The sequence below is a fragment of the Rhinolophus sinicus genome, linkage group LG05 (genome assembly GCF_036562045.2).
Source record: "Rhinolophus sinicus isolate RSC01 linkage group LG05, ASM3656204v1, whole genome shotgun sequence".
NCBI lineage: Eukaryota > Metazoa > Chordata > Mammalia > Chiroptera > Rhinolophidae > Rhinolophus > Rhinolophus sinicus.
Window position 1 is genome coordinate 24,856,381 of NC_133755.1, and position 22,453 is coordinate 24,878,833.

General features: G+C 38.0%; 3 protein-coding genes across 4 annotated transcripts in view; 1 reads left to right on the forward strand and 2 right to left on the reverse strand.

Annotated features, from left to right (window-relative positions):
- EIF2AK2 (eukaryotic translation initiation factor 2 alpha kinase 2) overlaps positions 1-1,734 on the reverse strand; it is a 28,787-nt gene extending 27,053 nt beyond the window's left edge. The window contains exon 1 of one of the 2 annotated variants that reach the window (XM_074331896.1): positions 1,433-1,734. The gene's annotated coding sequence lies outside the window, so the exon portion shown is untranslated. The remainder of the gene's footprint in view (positions 1-1,432) is intronic. The other variant, XM_019742045.2, reaches the window with a different exon arrangement.
- Positions 1,735-5,112: 3,378 nt separating this feature from the next.
- CEBPZOS (CEBPZ opposite strand) overlaps positions 5,113-22,453 on the forward strand; it is a 40,431-nt gene continuing 23,090 nt past the window's right edge. The window contains exon 1 of the mRNA XM_074331899.1: positions 5,113-5,250. The gene's annotated coding sequence lies outside the window, so the exon portion shown is untranslated. The remainder of the gene's footprint in view (positions 5,251-22,453) is intronic.
- SULT6B1 (sulfotransferase family 6B member 1) lies at positions 8,103-22,267 on the reverse strand. The gene is given in 7 exon segments (XM_074331900.1): positions 8,103-8,360; positions 10,216-10,372; positions 12,819-12,913; positions 15,202-15,328; positions 18,172-18,264; positions 20,904-21,016; positions 21,986-22,267. Coding segments are annotated over 7 exon segments (915 nt in total). The 5' UTR covers positions 22,185-22,267; the 3' UTR covers positions 8,103-8,229.

The window sequence follows — 22,453 nt, forward strand, 5'->3', positions numbered from 1 at the left end:
AGATGTACCATTATTTTCAGGGACCAAAGTCTCATTTAGTTTAGTCACAACCATGAGACCATACATCAAATTGGAGGGGGTCACAGATCTCAGAACAGCAGTTATGGAAGAGTCCTTAGCAATTACTGAACCAGAAGTCCTATCAAATGCTTTACATCCTCAGCAGTGGTAACTCTAACTGCTAATCATCAGAATGACAAGCCAGTTTGAATTTAAGTGAAATATACGTGTAAATTAATAAGGTACTGAACTGACATATTTGCAAAGTACTTAGAAGTTTGGGGAAAAAAGAAACAGGTTTCTTTTCAACTACTTTTAATAAATAGTTGTCTTAATACTAAGTTACCATTTTCCTAAAAGAAATCACCACAATAATCTCTAACAAACGTTATGTGTCCATTTTACTCTTGCCCAGAAGTTACTCTGGCACTCCCCTTAGGGCAGACTGTGAGCCCCTGCAGGCCTAGCCCCCTCCAGGGCCTGCACAATGGTTGGCATGCAACATGCATTCAAGTAGTATCTGATGAATTAAATGAATAAATCAGAGATCAAGTGTTGTGGATCTTCAGGTTCAAATAAGCAAACTGAAGAAAAAGAACACAGTCTGCCCAAGATTCTAAGTTCCTAAATGACAGCAGGGAGTGTATCTTTTAGCTTCTAACTGGCAAGGCATTTTTAGTACTAAAGAAATCACAGGTATTAGGAAGTCTCATTATTCTGGAATTCAAAAGAGAATTTATGAATTACCATTCATTAAACAACTATTTAATGAGTGCTGGGGTTATACCAGTGAACAAAACCCTGCTCTGGTGAACTTACCAGTGGAGGAACACAGACAAACCCATAAAAAAAATCAGAGTGATATATTGAAAACTGAAGTAATGTAAGGGTGACAGGGAGGGAAGGGTGGGGTTTCTCTTATAAGCAGGTTGTTCAGGGAAAGCTGCTTTGACAGTGACACTGAAGAAATGCAGGGGACAGTGAGGGATGGGCCTATACAGGTATCTAAGCGAAGAGCTTTCCAGGAAGAAGAAACTGGCAGAGCAAAGACCCAGGGGCAGGTGTGTATGCTTGGCTGTGTGTCAAGAACAGCAGTGTGGCCAGAATGGAGGGAACAAGGGGACTTGCCTGTGGGCCCAGAGACGGTATTGAGAAGAAGTATGGCGGGGTGGGGGGTGGGGGGGTGGGGGGGTGGAATAGAGGGTCGAAATGGGACAGTAGGGGGAGGAAAGGAGATGGGGAGGGGGAAGCCAGGCAATTAGGAAACAAGTGTAACTGTCTAGGCAAGAGATTTCAGGCCAGGGATTACTGAGCCAATCTATAGGTAATTCAGGGCTGCATATTTCCCATCTCTCTGTCAAGTCATAGGGTAGATCTATTTTCCATTCGATTCCCCCGCCCCCAACGCTGTCCTGGGCTATTCGTTACTTACTGTGATAAAAACTCTTCACCGGAAGAAAATGGATTTCAGTTCCCAGCTCGCTGCCCGGGTCCGAAAAGGGCCCCGCACCTCGACAGGGGGTCCTGGGCCAGGAGTCGCCCAGCCGCCTCCTCGCAGCCGACTGGGGACGCGGGCTGTGCGCGCACCTGTGCACCCCTTGTTCTCTCCGCCCCTCGTCGCTTCCCGCGCTTCCCGGCGTCCCGCGGCCCCTCTTACTTCGCGCCGCCACTGTCTCCGGAGGGACAGTCGGGTCTGGACTCCTCGGTCTCAGTTTCGTTTTCTCCGCGGACTCCGCCTTCCGCTGCGGCCGCCCGGCCCCCTCCCGTTTTAGTTCTCACTGGATCCGGGATCCCGAGACTGACGTTTCCATTGGGAGTCCGCGCGGCAGGCACCCACGTGCCGCTCCAGCTCCTGGGCGCGCGTCCAGGCCCTTGTATCTCCGCCCGGGCTTCTCGGCTGTCAGGACCGGGTACAGGTAAGGATCCGTACGAGATACGGAGGACACCGAGGTCTCCGAGCCCCCGTGGCGCGCCAGGCACTCGCTGAACTAGGCCCCAGGATCAAACATCCCATTTCCTCTAACACGCAAACATTTGAGGGTGCGGGTCAGGGTGGATAGTATCAGCTCTATCTTACAATAGAAGAAACTGAGTAAATTAACTCGCCCAGGGTCTTGCCGCTGGTAAGTGGCAAAGCCAGCATTCAGTTCAAGGTAAGGCCCCTAAACACCAAAGCACTATGTCTCCTTTCCACACTGCTGCCAAGTCACATAAAGGCTGGGGATGAATTGGCCAGGGGACATAATCTTCCTTCTGTCTGTTTGCACCCATCCAACGGTTCATTCAACAGCTACTTGCCAGCCGCTGTACCTACCAAGCACCAGTCCAGCAGTTAGGTGAGCCACCTGCCGCTCCTTAAGGGACCTCATGGAGTTTACTACCAAAGCCCTTATCAATAGTCCTCGATTTATAAGAAATCCTACTCACCTAATGGACTATGACACACTCCCAGAGTAATAATGATTCATTGACACAGTGACTAAGGAGTGCTGAGGACTTACTTTACAACAACACTGCAAGGTAGGTGCCATTGCTATGCCCATTTCACAGATGACAAAACTTAGGTCTGAGGCACAGAGAAGTTAAATAACACAGCTAGTAAGCAGAGGGAGCTAAAATCAGAAGCAGGAGTCTGTACCCTTAACATCTTAGCTAGAGTAAAAGAGAGAGGTGGTCCTAGGTTGGACCGCAAGTATACATTAAATACTGCCATTGGCTCCAGGAGTCCTTTTCCACTTCTCTTCTACATCCCCTCATTTTGCAGGGTATCAATGGCTAAAAACTATGTTTTCCTGGTAGCTCAGGTCCTGGACATGATTTAAGTCTCCCAAATGTGAAGCACTTGTGGGGTGTTTGGAATATACGAGTAGATGGGAGGCAGAGCCATCTTTCTGTGGCGTTTCCAGGCAACAAAAAGCTCCAGCAGTGGTGGGTGTTTGCAGGAATCCATTTGCCAGCTTCAGGTAGTGGGGTGGCTGTGGCAGCAGCAATGGCAATAGCAATGACAAGTTTTCTGACTTTTTAAAGCCCGGGAACTGCCCGAGAGAGCCTAGAAAAGAAAATGATAAGCTCAAGTACGGTCAGAGGACACAAACTTTTATGATTGCCTCAGAAGAACCTCTTACATGGAACTTCAGGGCAGATGTTGTAAAGATCAGGTGCAGAGCCTGATGCCGCAGGGAGCAGAATTTTAAAATATAAGTTTAAGTTGTAGCCTCACCAGGTCTTTTATGTGAACATTAAGGGCATTGATTAGGAAAGAATGAGGCCCTGGGAACTTGGGTGGATTTGAGTGAATCCAAGTACCACTGCCCTCCCAAATTCTGTGGAGTGTCCACAATCCTTCCACCTTTGTTTGCTAAGGATGGTACAGCCTATGTAGCTTGAAGATCCTGAAGTAGTCACCTCCAAATGTCCCATCCTACCTCATTCCTTCACTCCTAGAAGTAGAGTCAGATGCTAGGATGCCACCAAAGGATACCGACAAGATCTGATCCAGAGGAGGTAGTTTACACAATAAAAGAATAGCAAGATTTCACTAATTTTTTCCCCAGCAGAAACCCAGGAAATATGCATGGAAATGATTCTAAACGTAAGAAGACAAAATAAATATAATTTAGATTATGCTCAATGTGCTGGCTCCAGCAGCGGGGAATGGCTCTAATGGTTTGTTCAGTTGGTTTATTACAATCTGGCCTCAGGGTTGGCACACATTAAGTAAAACTGTGATGTCAAGTAATACAGATGAAGAAATCAAAAGGAGGGGGGTTATCACTTTGTGAGGGATATAAATGTCTAAGTATTATATTGTTTCGTACACCTGAAACGAATAAAAAAAAAGTACGTAGGGAGTGAGGAACATTGGAATAGATTAATCATATGCAACCTATTCATTCACTCCCTAAACATGGCCCCCAAGAAAATCCAAAGGATCCTCTTTCACCAGGCATTGAGAAATATATTGGAGAGGGGGAGCATCAGCATCCTTGAAAATTCTGTAATGGCTGACCACTGCTGTTGGGGAATGTTGATGGGAGATGCTCCCTGATTTCAATGTGTACTATGGCTCCCAGAGTAGCAAAGGACATGTGGCAACACTTAAACCCCAAAGAAAGGGCATCAGAGTCAGAGCAGTAATCAGAAAGTTTCAATAACCAAAGATCTTCAGTGGTGATAAACTGGTCCCGGCATTCTTAGGACTCAAAAAAGATGGTAGTCCACAGGCATGTTACATGAGCAGATATCTAAGACCCTATCACTCCTGCTCTATCAACCCAATCTCTGCACTCATGGGGTGTTCCCTGTGGCCAGATGATTGAGAAAGAAATATTGGAATGAAGCACAACACACTGCCATTAATCAGAAGTGGATTGATGTATTACAATAGCCCCGCTGGGAGGTGGTCCTAAAGGATAGTGGGAGAAAGGAAATCTTCCCAGTGGGCAGAATTTTGAGCAGTACCTTTAGTTGTCACTTGGAAAAAGAGAAAGCCAGTGGCTTGGACAGAACCAGTGGCTAACCATTTAGCTGGATATTCAGATATTTGGAAGGGACAAGACCAGAGGGTCGGTGATAAGGAGGTCTGGGGGAAATGATGTGGGTGAACCACTTAGAACAGACACAGAGTTAGGAGCATATTGGGTTCTCTTGTGAATGTTCACCCCCACAGATACCCACTTCTGAGGAGGCTTTTGAGAAGCAAGTGGGCAAGACGACTTCTATGGATGTCAGCTTTCCCAGCTACCCGAGTGTTTTTTCAAAATGAATGAAGAGGCAATGGCAGCAGGAATGGATGATACATGTGAGTTCATCAACATGGAATTCTCATCCAGGTTAATCTGGCTGCTGAATACCTAGCATGTCAACAACACAGACCAACTCTGAGCCCCCAGTGTGGACGCCCATACTCCAAGGAAGACCAGCCAGTCACTTTGTGACAGACTGGTTACGTGGGGACCTTTCCATCACGGAGTGGGCAGGGATTTGCCCTCTGTGGAGTAAACATGTATTCCAGATATGGATTTGCTTTTCCTTCCTTGCAGAGCTTCTGCCAGCACCATCATTGTTGGACATTCTGAATATCTTGTTCACCATCATGTTATCCCTCACGAAGGAACCCATTTTGCAGAAAAAGAAGGCAGACACTGACTACCATGGGATCAATGGTTTTATTATGATTATCACCACCCAAAAGCAGCTGGCCTTAGAAGACTGTGGGATGGAGTACTGAAGACTCAGTTACAGCCCCAGGTAGGAGACAACACTTAGCAAGCTGAGTGTACTGTCCTTCAAGTACAATATATGCTCTAAACCAAGTTGCTGTTTCTTTCATGGCCAGAATACATGAGACCAGGAAACAGTAGAAGTGAAAAGCTTTTCTCCCCCAATTAAACCTAATCACACACTTGCAAAGTAAGTGCTTCCTTGCTCCTATGACATTGGGCTGTTCTCCCCTAGGGGACACATAGTTCCTTGAGCAGGAACTTGAAAGTGCATCTGGATTTTACAGGTTCATCATGCCATCCAGTCATCACAAAAATAAGGGAGTTACCAAACTGGGCTGATTGATGTGAATTACCCAGGGCAAATAGTGATACAGCCACACAATGGAGTCAAGGATGAGTGTCTTCAACCCAGAGGTTTCTTTGAGGTTCTTTCTGGTAATTACATGTTCAATGATAAATTGATGATGGAAGTCTAAAGCTGTCCAACACAGGCAGGACTGTTAAGGTCTCAGATCTTTCAGGATTGTTGATTTATATCGCCCTACTATGTAGTTGGGGAGACTTCTGAGGGCAAAGGGAACCAATGAATAGGAAATTATAAGCACCAATGATGGTCTCATGACCAGTTTCAGAATAAAGGACCATAGAAGCGGTGCATGTTTTTTTCCTTGCTTTGTTTTTTATGTATTCATGAACTTCTTTTAATTGCTTGCCTCTTTCCTTTTATATGAGGTTTGCTGGCGGTGGTTAATTTTATAAGTTAGTCTTTACATTAGAGTGTCTTAAGATGGGATCGTGACTAAAATAGAAGAGGAAAGAACATCACATAGCAATGGGTATAAAGACTTAAGGGATAGGGTATGCATGCTTTCATTTGAATAAGGGAATGACTGCATTAGGTGGGAATGTAGTTTTGTTTGCTTGAAAGATTATTGGTAGAAGGAGTGAACTGTACTAGATATTAATTTTTATTTAGTTTCCATTCTTATTCTCTTCTATGTCTCCTCATATCCTGGATTATAACATAGAGAGGGTAAAAGCCACATTTTCCAGATTTCTATGGAGTTAAAGTTCTGGATATAATTTGAGTTCTGCCACTGACTGATGAGCAGTGGGTGCAAGATTTGGAAGATGGAAACAAGAATAAGGCCATCCTTCTGTGGCAGGACAAGCTGACAAGCAAGAGCCCCTGCCCAGGACTGTAGAGGAAGCATCCTTGTCTTTTTCCTAATGTTAGAGGAAAAGCTTTTTTAACTCAACATATTACTGGAAGTCCTAGCCAGAGCATATTTTCTAAATTAAAATGATAAGCGTACGTCACAATTATCACTGCTGTTGTTTTTCCAATATTAATTCTTCCAATCCATGAATGTGAAACATCTTCCATCTATTTGAGTCTTGCTTTAGTTTTTTTCATCAATGTCTTATAGTTTCCAGTGAAGAGATCTTTCACCTCCTTGGTTAAATTATCCCTGTTTTATTCTTTTGATGCTATTTTAAATGGGATTGTTTTCTTAATGTATCTTTCTGATAGTTTGTTGTTAGTGTATGGAAATGCAACTGATATTTGTATATTCATTTTGTATCCTGCAACTTCACTGAATTCTTTTATTGTAACAGTTTCCTTCTCTTGCCTAATTTTTTTTTTTTTTTTTTTTTGGTGGAGTCTTCAGGGTTTACTATACATAACATCACATCATCTGCAAACAGAGATAATTGTACTTCTTCCTTCTTGTTTTGGATGCCTTTGATTTGTTGTTGAGGAGGTTTTTTGATTACTGATTCAATCTCTTTACTAGTAATTGGTCTGTTCAGATTTCCTATTTCTTCGTTATTGAGTCTTGGTAGGTTGTGTTTTCTAGGATTTTTTTTCATTCTAGGTTATCTAATTTGTTGGTGTGTAATAGCTCATAGTAGTTTCTTATGGTCCTTAGTATTTCTATGTTATCAATGGTAATGCCTTCTCTTTCATTTGTAATTTTACTTTTTGAGTCCTCTCAGTTTAGTTTATAAATTTCTCACTATTTACAAATAATACCACAATAAAATTTTTCCTTCATGTATCCTTATGCAAATGAAGGAGAGTTTCTCTAGAGTATATCTCTACGTGTATAATTGCTGGATTGTAAGGTATGTGGACATATAAACTTTATCAAATTTCTTTACAAAATATAAGAGTATATTTCTGTTACCCCTCTCCCACCCTTTGTGCCATTGTTATCATACATTTACTTCTACATATATTATAAATCGCAAAATACATTATTACTTTTGCTTTGAATAGGCAATTATCTTTCAAAGAGATTTTAAAATGAGGGAAATATCTCTTATATAGCTACATAGTCACCATTTCTGGTGCTCTTTATTCCTTTGTGTAGATGAAAATTTCCTCTTGGTACCATTTTCTTTTTAAAAGTCTATAGCACTTTCTCCAATATTTCTTTTTATATATATATATATATATAATAAATTTTATTGGGGAATATTGGGGAACAGTGTGTTTCTCCAGGGCCCATCAGCTCCAAGTCGTCCTTCAATCTAGTTGTGGAGGGCACAGCTCAGCCCCAAGTCCAGTTGCCATTTTCAATCTTTAGTTGCTGGGGGCACAGCCCACCATCCCATGTGGGAATTGAACCAGCAACCTTGTTGTTGAGAGCTCGCGCTCTAACCAACAGCCATCCGGCCACCCCCTCTCCAATATTTCTTGTAGTGCATATATGTTAGGGACTATTTCTCCCAGTTTTTAATATATAAAAGCTCTTTTTTATCTTCATGTTTGATAGATGTTTTTTAATATCCCTTTTGTAGTTAAGAGGCCTTTCCTCAAAAGGTGAACAAATTTAAGTTTGTGATCAAAAACTTCAGATGTATACTATATTTGTATTAAGTATATCTAAATGTTATTTATCATTATTTGATTCTTTGATCAAATTATTATTTAATTATTTAAATTCAGTTATTGTTAAGGAAAATAAAATACCCAGGCCTGATGAATTGACCAGAATCAAGCCTGGCAATACGATTCGTACTTCAGCTTTGCTCCTAGGGAAGTGCCTGCTAAGCACTCTTTGAATTTTTCATCCATTTCCTGGTTCTGAGATTCATTGAACAAATTTTTCCAATCACCAACTTCACCTATAACACACAAAAACCAGTAGACCCAGACATTTGTTAGAATATTTCTCGTTTTTACCATTTTTCATGCAGTGTTTCACTTTGAAATGTGAAAAAGGACACATGAAAAAATTAGACAGTCTTGAAAACTAATGTAATTTCTCTTGTAAAATTAATAATATCCACTGGGGCTTCATCTGTGGTGTGGTAGATAATGTGCTTCTTTATATCACCAAGAGGACAGTTTGCCTCAATGATCTCTCATCTTCACCCCTCTCCCAACACCCAGGACCGAAACATTCTACTTCCTGAGTGTTTTTTTTTTCTCTCTCTAAAGTCTTTTAAATACTTTACTCCTTGAGAGGTAACATTTTACCATAACTTTTGGTTAAAACCTCAGTTCCTGAAAATTTTGCAAAGAGTCAAGTTCCTGAAAATTTTGCAAAGAGTTATTATTTTGCCTCGGGTTAGGATATGTTTTTCTTACTTGCTTTTAAAAGTAAAGGAACTTACTTCTTTCTTTAGAGTCTTTTGATGATTTGGGTTGAAGTTGTAAGTTCCTTGTTGCATAGCCATTGAAATACATGTTTATAAAGTGGGTTTAATGACATGAGGAAATGCTTAGATATATGAAGGGAATAAAACACAAAACTGTTCATAAATGACATAAATTATGTAAAACATCACAGAATAAGGCTGGAAGAAATATGCCCCAAAAGTTAAACCTGCCACTGGTAGAAGAAATGTAGATAATTTCTAATGTTTTTTCACATTTTTCATTGCTTTCTGAATTTTCTACAAGAAATATCATAAAATTTTTAAATTATTTTATTATTTATTTTAGAATTTTTCTATTCTGAGTAGTATTTAATCAACAATGTATAGAAAGGTTCTGTTTTCTCCCCTCCTTAAAGCTAGTAAAACTAGGCATAAAAATCAGGGTTAAAGTAAGAAATCAAACCAAACCCGGATTTTGTTCCCTTCAAGTGGATTTTTTAAATAGGTTTTCATTTGACAAAGTATAGTAGAGTCAAGTAGACCTATGTTCAAATCCTGACTCCATCATTTATTTGCTTTGTGACAATGGACAAATTAACATCCCTGAGCTTTGGTGCCCACATTTATACTAAGATTAATGATTTAATATCTTTTTTGTTACTATAAAATGTAAGCCCAGCAAAGAGTCTAACACATGATACATGCCTGGTATGTGAGAGCTGTTGCTGTTATATGAGCCTCCTAAGTCACATTATATTTTCATTATACAAGCAAAAAACATTGGCAGTTCCGAGCTATATTATCATAAATTTCTATAAGAAATTAGAATGCTTTAATGAAATTTAATAAAATCATCTGTGCCAGGGACAGCTCATTGCCTATCCAATATTCATTTTATCCTTCTTCCTTAGTAAGAAAACCCTAATTTTAATTGGATAATAATGTGCCCACCAAAAAAAAGAAAACAGAAAACAAAAATCACATTTCCCAGCTGACAGCACAGTGAGAAAAGGCCAATAAGATAAAAGAAGTCACAGAGTAAGGCTTCTCACGAAGTTCTTCAAAGAGGGCTCACTCAGCTAATACACATGACTCTGTCTCTTGCCTTTGTCTTTTTATTTTAATACAATAATCCTTGAATTTTAATGTAATGCTGGAGCTCTAGCTGTTCTCTTGTCAGCACAAAGTGACAAGCAGAGCGGTAGAAGGAGCTTAGTACCCTAAAAGATATTGTGGAGCTGCCAGTTCCAGCTCTGAAGTGTGTCTAGACTTCTTGTTGAGGGAGAGAAAAAAAAAACACCACCTGTCTTATTTAAGGTATGTGGATTGCCTGTTAGGTGCAAACTGATGGACGTCCCAGAAACCAATGTAACCTTACCTTTGCGGAACAGGAACGGGCCAACAGCCCCATGCGTTTTCTGGGACTTTGCTCGCATTGCCTGGAAGGTACTCTGAGCCAAGATAGTTTGAATCTGCTCCCCAGTTAAAGAAAATCCAAAGAACCCAGCAATTTGTTTTATTCCAGCAGCCAGATTCTGGAAACAAAATGTCAAAGCATAACCTTTCTATGGGAATTGTGCCCTGAGCAGAGACAGCCCTCTTAGACAGAATGGATTAAGCCTGGCTCTCTCATCCATCTGTTTATCTCTCTAGATTTACTTTGATATAAATAGTCGAGATATCCTTATAAAATATTCTGTATCTATTTTACTTTGCAGTTTTAATCTATGATTCCTGTTCAGCTATATAGGATATAAATGACAGTAAGCATTGATAAATAGGTTAGAATTTTATCTAAGAGGATAGTCATTTTTTTAATTCATAACTTCTAGAAGTTTCTTAAAATGTATTCTACAAAACACTAATATACCTCAGAATAGACATATCATAAAAATAAAAAGAAAAGGAAGGTGAAGGGTTGAGGTCAAATAAGTTTAGAATCGTTTGAGTTAAACAAAGGTAAGGCTTTTTATTCCCCCCACAGGATTTCTCAGTCTTTAATAAGCCAATATACAATATGAATCTCCCAAACGAGCAGGTTATCTAATACAGCAGTTCCCAAATCAATTTGAAGAAACAACTTCCTTCCACTCCCCAAGAAAGAATTATTAATATCTGGGACACTGGCATTCTATGGAGGACAAGTTTCAGAAACATTATTCTAGACCAGAGGGACAAAAAACTAGTATGTTCTCTCATGTTATATTAATGCATCCTATAAGCAGCAGAGATGAATTAAATTATACTTTCCATTGATAAGACAAGAGAGACTCGTGTTTAAAAATGCAATTTAGTTAGAGAGCATTTGACACACCCCTTTCTCTTTCTTCACTGGGGTTCCAAGACTACGGTTTCCCTCCTACCTCATTAGTCACTCTTTCTTAGTCTCCTTTGCTGATTTCACCTCTTTTTCCCAAAGTCTTTATATTGGAAGACGCCAAGGCTCAGTTCTTGGTCTTCCTTTCTTCTCTGGCCATACGTAGGTATGTAATCTTATGGCTTTAAATGCCATCTATCTGTCCATGATTTGCTGATTTATAATCTATAACCCAGAGTTTTCCCTGCAGTCAAGACTTTTATAATATACCCAACTTCCTACTCAACCTCTCCTTTTGGATGATTAACAAACATCTCAAACTTAGCATGTCCAAAAACAAACCCCTGGTTGTCCCCACAGTCCTGCTTCACCTGCTGCCATCTCCTACTCAAATGATGGCAACTCAGTCTCCCCAGTCGGTTAGGATAATAATATTGGAGTCTAGTTAAACTTCTTTTTTTCTCTCAGTACTCTTACCCCTGTCCAATGCAGCAGCAAATCCTATTGGCTCGTCTTTCAATATTTATCCAGAATTCAACGTCTTCTCATCACCTCCACTGCTTCTTCTGGTCTGAGCCACCGTCTTCCCTTGCCTGGGCTGCTACAGTAGCCTCCTCACAGCTTTCCCTGCACTATTGTTGCTCCTCTCCTCTCTTTGCTCACACACCAGCCAGAACCATCCTATTAAAAACACATCAACTTCTATCACTCTTCTGCTCAAACTCTACAATGGCTTCCCATTTCACTAGAGTGAAAGCCAAAGTAAATTTAATGATTTGCCATGCCCTTCCTCATACTCCACACCACCTCATTTTCTTTCCTCTTTTCTCATTGGTTAGTCTCCCCTGGTTCACCTCTACTGACCCAGCCATATCCACCTCCCCGCTGTCCCTTAATCATACCAGGAACTCCTACCTCAAGGCCTTTGCACCAGTCGATTCTCTGCCTGGGAAGTTCTTATCCTAGTTACCTACTTGGCTCACTCCCATCACTTCCTTCAGATCTTTGCTCAAATTGCATTCTCTCCATGAGGTTTCCCCTGACCATTCTATTTTATACTGGGATTTGTCCCGCATCCCAATCCCCAACCCCCTGGCATTTCCAGTTTTCCTTAATCAGCTATGCCACTTCTGTTTCTTACCTATATACATTAATAAATTTTATTGTGTTTATTATTTGTCTCCCTGCCTTCTCCAGTTAGAATGTAAGCTTCTTCAGTGCAGTGACCTTTGACTGGTCTGTTCACTGATGTGTCATAAGGGCCTAGAACAATGCCAAACCATCACTCACTAACTGTCTGTGCATAAACAATTTTAAAAAATATATGGAAAAGTCAATTCACAGCCAAATGTGTGTTCAATTAAATGTCAGTTGAGACCTACCTATTGTTTTTCACATTCCTAATTTATCTATCTATCATAAATAGGAAATAAAGCAGCCACTGTTAGTAATAAGTTACTAAGCATTATTTTATTGTTCAATAAACAACCTGAGCACTTCTGCATTGTTTGTTTCTTTTCCTAACCCTATCCCACATATCTGGAACAGTCTTTTATTTCAATGTAGTAAAAGCTGTGTTCATACAACCAGACAGTATGAGTAAGTGCTCTATATTGTAGTTTATAATAAATCTTGCTATAGAATATCAATAATCATAATCTCACCTCTTTCAGGTCTTCGTATAATATCAACTTGACATTTTCATCATCAAGATGTTTGTTCCAGTTAATTGCAAAATCAAAATAGCTTCCCCAAGAAACTGAAAACATAAGGGGAAAAAAAACCTTTTAAGGAATTTTAAATAACTAAAGTTAAAATGACAGATGGTTAATTTATGCTCTAAAATATAAACTATCTATATATGTATGAGCTCAAACAAGATGTTTATAAATTATTACAAATCCCTGCTCCATAAGAACTGGAATCAGTCCATCTGATTTCTATTTGTTTTTTTATCTTCCTAAATAATAACAAAACTAAGCAAGTTATAAAAATGGTTGGATAAAAACTACCAGACATCCATGAATATTTAGGTGAATAAAATAATTCAGAAACAGTGAGTGATACATGAAAGATGACAGAGATAATGCCAGAAAGAAATGATGTTATCTAAACCAGCATTGTCCCACAGAAATTTAATGTAAGCCACATCTGTAATTTAAAATTTTCTAGTAGCCACATTAAGAAAAGCAAAAAGAAACAGTGAAATTAATTTTAATATGTTATTTAACCCACTATACCCAAAAATATTATTTCAGCATGTGGTCAACATAAAAATTATTAATGAAACATTGCATATTATTTTTATATTCTAACTGTTCAAAAGCCATGGGTATTTTACACTTAGCAGAGACTCTTAATTTGCATACTATCTTTTTATCAGAAATACTTGACGTGTATTTAGACTTCATAAAGCTTATTGTTAGAAAAGTAGATTCACACACTTGACTTGTACCAGACTTTACTTAAAAGTTTCCAATAAATGGAGTGCCTGTTTTTAAATTTAAATTAATTAAAAGAAAATAAAAAATTTAACTCCTCAATTGCACATTTCAAGTGCTCAGCCACCACATGTGGCTACTGGCTACCATACTGGACAGTGCAGATCTAGACACTGATCAGCTGTGCTGCTTATTAACTGTGTGACTTTGAGCAATTCCCTAAACCTCTTGTGCCTTAGTTTCCTCATCTGTAAAACGGGGTGGTAAAGGGATAGCATGTAGTGCCTGGCATGCAGTAATTGCTCAGTAAGTGGTAGCTATTTTATTCTATCTAAAATTGCTAATATATAATAAGAAGTGGTGAACCCCAATCCAGGCCTTCTCATTCCAAATCCCACATATTTTCCTGTACATTTAGCTGCCTCCATAAATTGAATTTAACAGATTTTCAAGGCAGAAACTCCATGTAAGGTATCACTGCCATATCTTATCATTGTCAATCAAATAATTAGGCTAAAATGATAGATAGGGCAACAAATATTTCCTAAAATAGATTTCCCAATGATGATACGTTTCTCATCATTGAAATGTTTTCTTATATTATTAATGGGGTAATGTTTCACACTTGCCTTAACCATTTTCGTGAGTGGTTATCAGACAAACCAAAGCTTTCTTAATGGTGTTTCATCAGCACCTCTGTGCACTTTTCTTTTTTCTCCTATATCCCAATCCCAATATTAAACCTCTGCTAAGGAGCCAGCACTGTACCCAGTGTCCTTGCATATGGGATGGCATGGCACTGCTGTGCTGATCACCTTTAAAACTGGTCCTCTTAGAGGGACCTGGCAACTTTTCCTCTAGGCTCATCTGGCATAAATTCTTCCTTTTACTACACTGTAAAGACTCAACTGAGCCACTAGTAGAAGGAGGCATCTATTACTCTCTGGCCACTATACCCATGGAAGTAGTCACTGCCACTTACAAGCAGCGAGACCAATGGCAAGTAATTTAACTTGCTTTTTTAAATTTTCTCATTTGTGCAATGGGGCTAATACTGCCTTATACATAGCTTGTTATGGTCTTAAATCATGTATTAATATATACAACACCTAGTGGAGTACCGGGAGCATTACTAGCCACTTATAAAATTGTAGTTATCAATAACCAGAGGTAAAATATCAACATAGTCTAACAAAACTTACTTCCTTTCTGGCAAATAAATATCTTTGGTGTAGTTGCTCAGTGTCAAGGTTTTATCTTTTCTTGTTTTTTTTTTTTTCCTCATTGTATTATACAGAGACTTAAGGGAAATGAACTAGAAATGCTTTTTTATTATATATAACTTCATTATATGCCTCTTTATCCCATGTCTGTACTGTGGCCACTCAAGACTCATAGTCAACATACAAATTGTCTAAATTATTTTTAAAAGCAGGAAAGTATTATTTGATGCACAGAACTCATGGTGCTGTAACACTTCATTGAAAAGCAACTTTCTGGTTCTTGGATGCATCTTAATCTCCTTTCTTCATCCTAAACCACATTTGAGTTTCCGTATTGATGTGGTCATCTACTGAAGTAAGAATTCTTTTACTACCAGCCATACCTTGGCCTTTCATGAACTGTCTGAAGAATTCATCCCAAGAACTATAACTTGGAATATCGGGGACGTCATTGTGGAAGTGGAAAAATGATACTGCTGTATCTTTGGGATTTCGAAATATCACCAGTATCTAGGGAGAAAAAAACTAAGTTAACTTAGTTAGGTCTATGTTTCAAACTTTGGAAAAGTGAAATGGTGAGCAATATCACATGTCTTGTATGCTACATAGTTTTGCTACTATATAGCGAAAGAATGACAGTAAGAAATTGAGCAACAGGAGGTTGCAGATGGGGAAGTCTGGGGAGAGGGGAGAAAAGGGGAACGAAAAGAAGACTTGGTGTTATAGTATGAGAGGACTTTTGCTAATGAATTTAGAGAGTAAAAAGGTATATGTAGAAGATATTAAAGAATAAAGAGCAAGCTCACAACTGCATAATCTGAAAGGTTAAACCTCCAAATAAAGTAAAAATTGCAAAATAGTGTTAAGGACAATGAAATCATGTTTAGAGTTTGGTGGGATAGCAAAGAATGGCCATCTCCCTGGGGCCTGAGGTGTGATGGGTGATACAGATGAAGCAGTATCTCTGACTTCCCATGTGATGCCTATCTTCTCTGATAAGGAATTAACTCATTCTTTTGAATGGAACGTGTGATATAAACATTGTAAAGAGGAAACCGAAACCCAACAGAACCAAAAGATTACAGGAGAGCATCTGGCTGCTCCAAGTGAGTTTAGGCCTTCTGGCCTGACGATTTCCATTTCAAGAACTGAGGAAATTGGAAAATACAGTATTGACTGCTGTTTGTAAACGCTGAGGAATCTGAGATAACACACAAAATCTTCCGAAGACGAGAAACTAGAGATGTCATTTTAGTTTTGGAAAGGAGGATGGTGTGGATTTTGCAAAGTACAGATTTGTAAACCTGACCTCCATTTGGGGGAAGTTTCTAGAATTGACTAAATAGATGATTTGAGGCCACATAAAAGAGGGAGAAGTAACTAACCACCAGGGGGGCAATATGGATTCTTTAAGAACAAATTGCTGCTGACTAACACCAAGTTTTTTCTTGGACATAGTTTCTAAATTAGATTTGTTACTTAATGATTTCTACTCCAAAATGGAAGACTGTAAGCCAGAAACAGAAGCAATAGGCATATAAAACTCATGTGCAAAGGAGGCTAAATAATTAACGTAAACATTCCTGGAGGTTTTTAATGGCATTTCCGTCGTCCTGACTAGGATATCATCAACATTTTAATGAGTGATTTAGGTAAAGGTATAGAAGCAATATTTATCAAATTTGTAGATGACATGTAACTGACAGGGAATCAGAATCTCAAAATGCCTTGTCAGTCTAAAGAGATGAACTGGGGGAGGAGGGTGAAGGTAAAGGGGATCAAATATATGGTGATGGAAGGAGAACTGACTCTGGGTGGTGAATACACAATGGGATTTATAGATGATGTAATACAGAATTGTACACCTGAAATCTATGTAACTTTACTAACAATTGTCACCCCAACAAACTTTAAAAAAAATAAATAAAGAGATGAACTAACACTAACAGGATGCAATTAAATAGACAAATAATCTGGGGTCAATATCTTTGGCTCAGATCTAAAAATCAGCCCCACTCTTAATCCAAATAGAGCAGATTCTTGTCACTTGAGGGTATTATATTGGGAGCTTTGACTACCACCCATTACTTGCCCTGGCTTGTAGCAGTTTATAATCTTACAAAGACATAAATTTGAATGGTGAGGGCCAGCTGGAGTGTGAACCAGTCCCCACCATCAACCTCCTACCTTGGCTCTATCGCTCTTTTCTTGACTTTATAGTCTTGTGAAAGTGAAACTGTTTTACTCCAAATCCAAATGCTTTATATAATAAATTGCTTTAGCTTTGTTTCTTATGGAACAATTAAGTGGAAAAAAGTCCCCTAGATTTGTGATTATATGTAACTGCACATAGAAATCACATAGAAATTATATGTTAAAGTGGTATTTCTGATTTGGGAGATTCTCAATATAAAGACTGTTTAACAGAGCTGTCCAAAGCTGGCACAGGCGATAGAGTTGCTCAATCAGAGTCCCGACAGCCACTTAGTGGAATTCAAACACCTAATGGCGATTGGAGTAGACAACAGTTGAGGTATTTTCAATTCTAATCTCCTAGGATTCTTGTGTGCTGGCCACTAGCCGCTAATTCTAAATCTCTACTGCCCATGTAATTTCTTTCCAACTCTTCCTTTCCTCTTCTATATTTCCCCTCCTTCCACTTGCCATTGCAGTTATCTTAGCTGCTTTCCTCCTTCCTCTTCCTTTGCTATTATTGCATTATCCTTTCATTCTTATTTGTGGCATTCAGAGTTTAAATGCTTATTTCAATTAATTCTCATCTTTGCTCCTGATACAGAGAAAAGAGGCACCCAGAAATAAGGATTGGAGGGAAGTCCAGGTGAAAATAAAAAGGATTGGGTAAACACTAATAATTATGAGAATAGATCAATAATGATTAATGAGACAAGCTTTTTAAGTAAGAGTAGCCAAAGCACCTATAGTTATTTATGCATGACATGAAGTTTGCTATTACATGTGAAATTCAGAAATTAAATAGTTTCAGACTTCAGGTAAACAGTGCTTAGCAGTCCCCAAATGAAAAATTTTTGCTCATTTTCCTAGATTGTATTCTTTTGTTGAACACTCTTAATATACTAGTGGGATTCTGAAATCTGTTCACTGTAAAAACAGATTTTAAAATATGTGTATGTTTTATATCCTAGCTGAAAATGCCTTTTATTTGAATGCAATGATAGGAAATATATCTGAAGAAATAGCAACAAAAGAAATACTAAAATCTCACACTTGATTTATTAAAATTGTACTATGAGTAGTAAAGTCATCATGTAGCTCAGAAAGCCAGTATGTGTATATTAAAAACTTCAAACTGAAATACCAGTAGGAAAGAACACTTACCTTGGCTTTTTCTTGAAGATGGATCCAGGTAATTTGTCATAATGGAGGTGAGTTGCCAAAATCCTTGGCGATGGAAACTGTGTCATTCTCTTAAAAATATACACAATAAAATGAAAGCATGTGTGAGACTGTGTGTGTGTTGAATCATTCCTAAGTTTAGTAGTATCTGAATGGTAGTTTTAAATATTACTATTGCTGTCTACTCTTCCTCCTCCAATTTTTCTTTATTTCTATTTCCTTGCTTTGTAGGATTGAGGAATGGAGAATCATAAATGAATAAATAATTAAAATCTTCCTTTTAAATGTCCTTGTTGGATCCCGCTTACCATTTCCTTTTTGTCATTTTTTGAAAACTTTACCTTTTCCCATAATCATACCATATTCATTTTGTTCAAGACAGCTCATAATCTGCAATCTATTCTTTCACTTAATTTGGATCTCCTCTATATTTAATAGGTCTTTAACAGAAATATTCAAGTCTTTCCGTAGCTCCTTCAAATCCATTTTTAACATCTAGATCTATTGTTTTTTAACCAACCAACCAACCAAACTCCATGCAATCAAATACCCCAACAGAACCTGAAAGTGCACACTTAAATATCTAAAATAGTTTGAAATTCTCATCAGTATAAGGACTCTGATGGATTTTTTTTTTTTTTGTAATCTACTTCTACCAGTAATTTAAAAGAATGAAGTTATCTGTTTAATCTTCCAGGGTTAAGGATTTTATCTTAAAATCAGACCTTTAGCATACGTTATGTGGGGGTGAGGGGGTGCCAATGCTTTAAGTATTCATTTCAGGCTTATAGAGGTCACTGCTTGGTCACATCATTTTAAGCGATAAAATAATATTTTGACATTTATAACCAATTGTTTTGTAAAAACTTAGTGGAGATCCCAACTCAAATAGAGGGCAAAAAATGAGCTTTCAAAAATCAGTGATATGGGTTCAAGTGGTGATTAGTAGTCATAATACTTGATTTGCATCAAATTACACTTTTTAGATTTGAACGTACTTTTATAATACATTCATTCATAACAATCTTCTCAGGTAGATATTGTAACCCCCGTTTTAGAGATTAACAATAGGCTTTGAGGTTTTAAGCGCTTTGTGTAAAATCACACAATGGTAATTTTCAGATTAACTTCGAGCCAAAATCACATAGAGACATATGATAAAAAAAATAAAGTTCCTAAACAGATTAGAAAACTATTCAAGGGGAAAATCAGAGTTAATTGTAACAAAACTAGATAAACACATAATATGTTCAAGAAAATGTGGGATATAGCCAAACTGTAAGCAACATAAAGACTAGATATTGCTATATCTCGTTTAAGAAAACATACGTATTTTAGAAAAATTTTTTGTAAAGTAACTGATATGGAGCTCATCCTTTCACTGATTTCAATTTTAAAACAAAAGGCACATTACATGCAAAATGATTTTTGTTCCCAGGAAAGATGAAATTACAATTAAAATACCAAAAACTTAAAAACAAAAACACCAGTCTTAAAGATACCTGAAGAAAAAAAATAAACATTTCTGATAAATTATAGATATTAAAACCCCAAAATACTATTCTGAGTTAAAATATTTTCTAGAAACCCTGGAACTAGAATCATGTCTCATGCACACTGTAGAACATTTTAATGCTAATTTAGATGTTTCCAGAAGACTTCCTGGACTTTAAACATCATCTGGATCTTTTTTAAAATTTTTTTAATTTTAATTTTTGCCCCCACTCCCCATTTTTTTTTAGACATTTATCATTTATATCCCTCATACAGTGTGGGATATATATATATATATATATATATATACACATATATACATAAAATTATAGTTGACATTCATTATTTTTCAGCTTCAGCTTCAGGTGTACAGCGCAGTGATCAGGTATCTACATCATCCCTGATGTGATCTCCCTAATGAGACAAGTGTCCATCGGATACTTCACAAAATCTTTTAAGCCATTGTTTCTCAGTCTAGTTGTGTAGGACACAGCTCCCTGGCCCATGCTGATATCATAAGACTTGCGCCCCCTCCACCCCCCGCTGAGGCAGTCGGTCATTGGTTGGCCGCTAATGGACCTTTTCATTAAAGCTAGGAATTCCCTTAACTGGAAGTACAGCTTCTAGTTGCATAATTAGAGCTAAGATTTAGAATGCAGGGACCTGAAAACAGAAGTCATGCTTTTCTTTCCATTCACACTAAAGTACTTGGTGAAAGAGAAAGAAACCTGGATTGGTAGAAACAGGATTACCAGGTTTTCCATGAGGTAAAAGAGTTTCCAAGAGCATTGGGTGCTCAAAGTCAAGTCTTGATGTGTCAAAACATGATCAAGAATAAAAACTCTTCCCAATGTCAGTAAGTAATATCATAGGAAGTTCCCTACTTACAAATGGTTTGTGTTTCAAAGTTTTGTTTGAAGTCATTTGTTTGGAAATTAAAATAGACTTTCTTGGAGAAACAATCATATAAATAATGTAAACATTTACAAGCCAGCATACCAACCCTATTTCAATCATAAGAGAAACCTGTTTATCTCAGTGATAGGTAACAACACAAGCAAATACAATAATAGTGGTTATATTGGTAAGATGAATAGTAACAAGTAAGATAACCTTTGACTCATGATGTAACACATTTCTAAAAGAAGTTGGAAAGCAGGACGAAAGTTAGCATCATTTCCAAAGGTGATGCTAAACACTCAGGTTTTGTACTAACCTGATATTTTTCTGGGTCCCCACATTCAAGAACTGGGAATTCAGGAGATTCATACTTTTTTTTGGAATCAGCGAATATTAACTCATTAATGATGTGAAGAATCCAATTTGAACCTATAAGAAAAATCAGACAATCAAAGCTCATTGAGGAGTTTTGATGTAACAAGGCATATTACTTCATATATATTATAAAAATTAAAATCTACCACTAATCCCTGATGTGTACAGTTGGTTCTTCTGCCTTTAAAATAACCTGGGCTGTGGAAAGAAACAAAGGTTTGTAGAAAACAGTATTTACTTACATTAATATAAAATTCAACTTATTTTATTTCTGATTTCTCCTTTAACAAGAGATAATACTTCTTTTTGAATCTAGAATATGTTCCTTATAGAAAATTTTTTTGCTGTGGCAATGATTATTGTGTATCATTATTTTACCTTAAATTAATGAATATTTTCAATAGGAGTGTATAATTTTGATTTTATAAAAACCCAGCATCAGTTAAGAAAAAATATTAAATGAGTTTGGCTTTAATAAACACTTAGAGATGAAATAACAGTTTAAAAAAATAAAAAGTAGGATAATTTAGATTCTTAATGTCTTATCCTTCCCCGATGAACTACCCTCAGAAAACTTGAGAAACTGGAGGATTGAAGTTTGATTCTGAAAAATAATCTGTTATGTGGAAATCATTATATAAATTATAAACGTGGCCATGCTTTTGTCTTCAGTCAAAACTCCAGATGAAAATTTCTACTACTATCAGTGCTCCATGGCAACTGGACTTTTCCTGCATTTATGTTTGTTTGCCAGCCCCTCCATTGATCACCTTCTACCATCCGTCAGCCATAATATTCATTTTGCACAGACCCCCTTCCTCAGACACTGGGGGTTTCTAAATCTAGCAGTTCTAATGATTGATTTTACAATCTATGTTCTTATCCACCTTGGCCACCGTGCTCACTGATTTCTAGCCGACTTCCTGCAGAGATGAGCTACCTTCCTCCCATCTTTGCCTTGCATCCTTTCCCCACCTACTCACTACGAAAAAAGTGCCCTGTAGAACGTGAGTTGTTATTTACCACACTTTGGATAAGATGCTAGCACTATGTCGTCGCTTCTGGCTTCAAAGGTGTCCAAGGCTTGGAAGGTTTCTGAGGTGCACATGGTGACTGGGTAAGGAATCCCTTGATGGGTGAAAAACAAGCGAGAAAGTGCAGTTTCTTTTGATTTTTCCAAAGCTTCATCGATGTAGTCAATAAATTTGGACTTATCCGCCATGCTGGCTCCCTGCGAAGGAAGCTGCTCTGTGGTTGTCCGGGGCAGTGATGGCTTTTAATGGAGCTATTCAGGAGGCGGAATCAAGGCCTCCTCCCATTCACATGAGAAAGAAATCATGTAATTATCATCCAACACTCCACCCCTAGCTTTTTGAATACTCACCTCTGACAAAAGGCAAACCACAGGTGCAAAACAGGCTAAGGATCAGGGAATATTAGCTCAAGGTTGATTATATTACCGTTACAGGCAAACCTCCCAAAGAAAGTAAG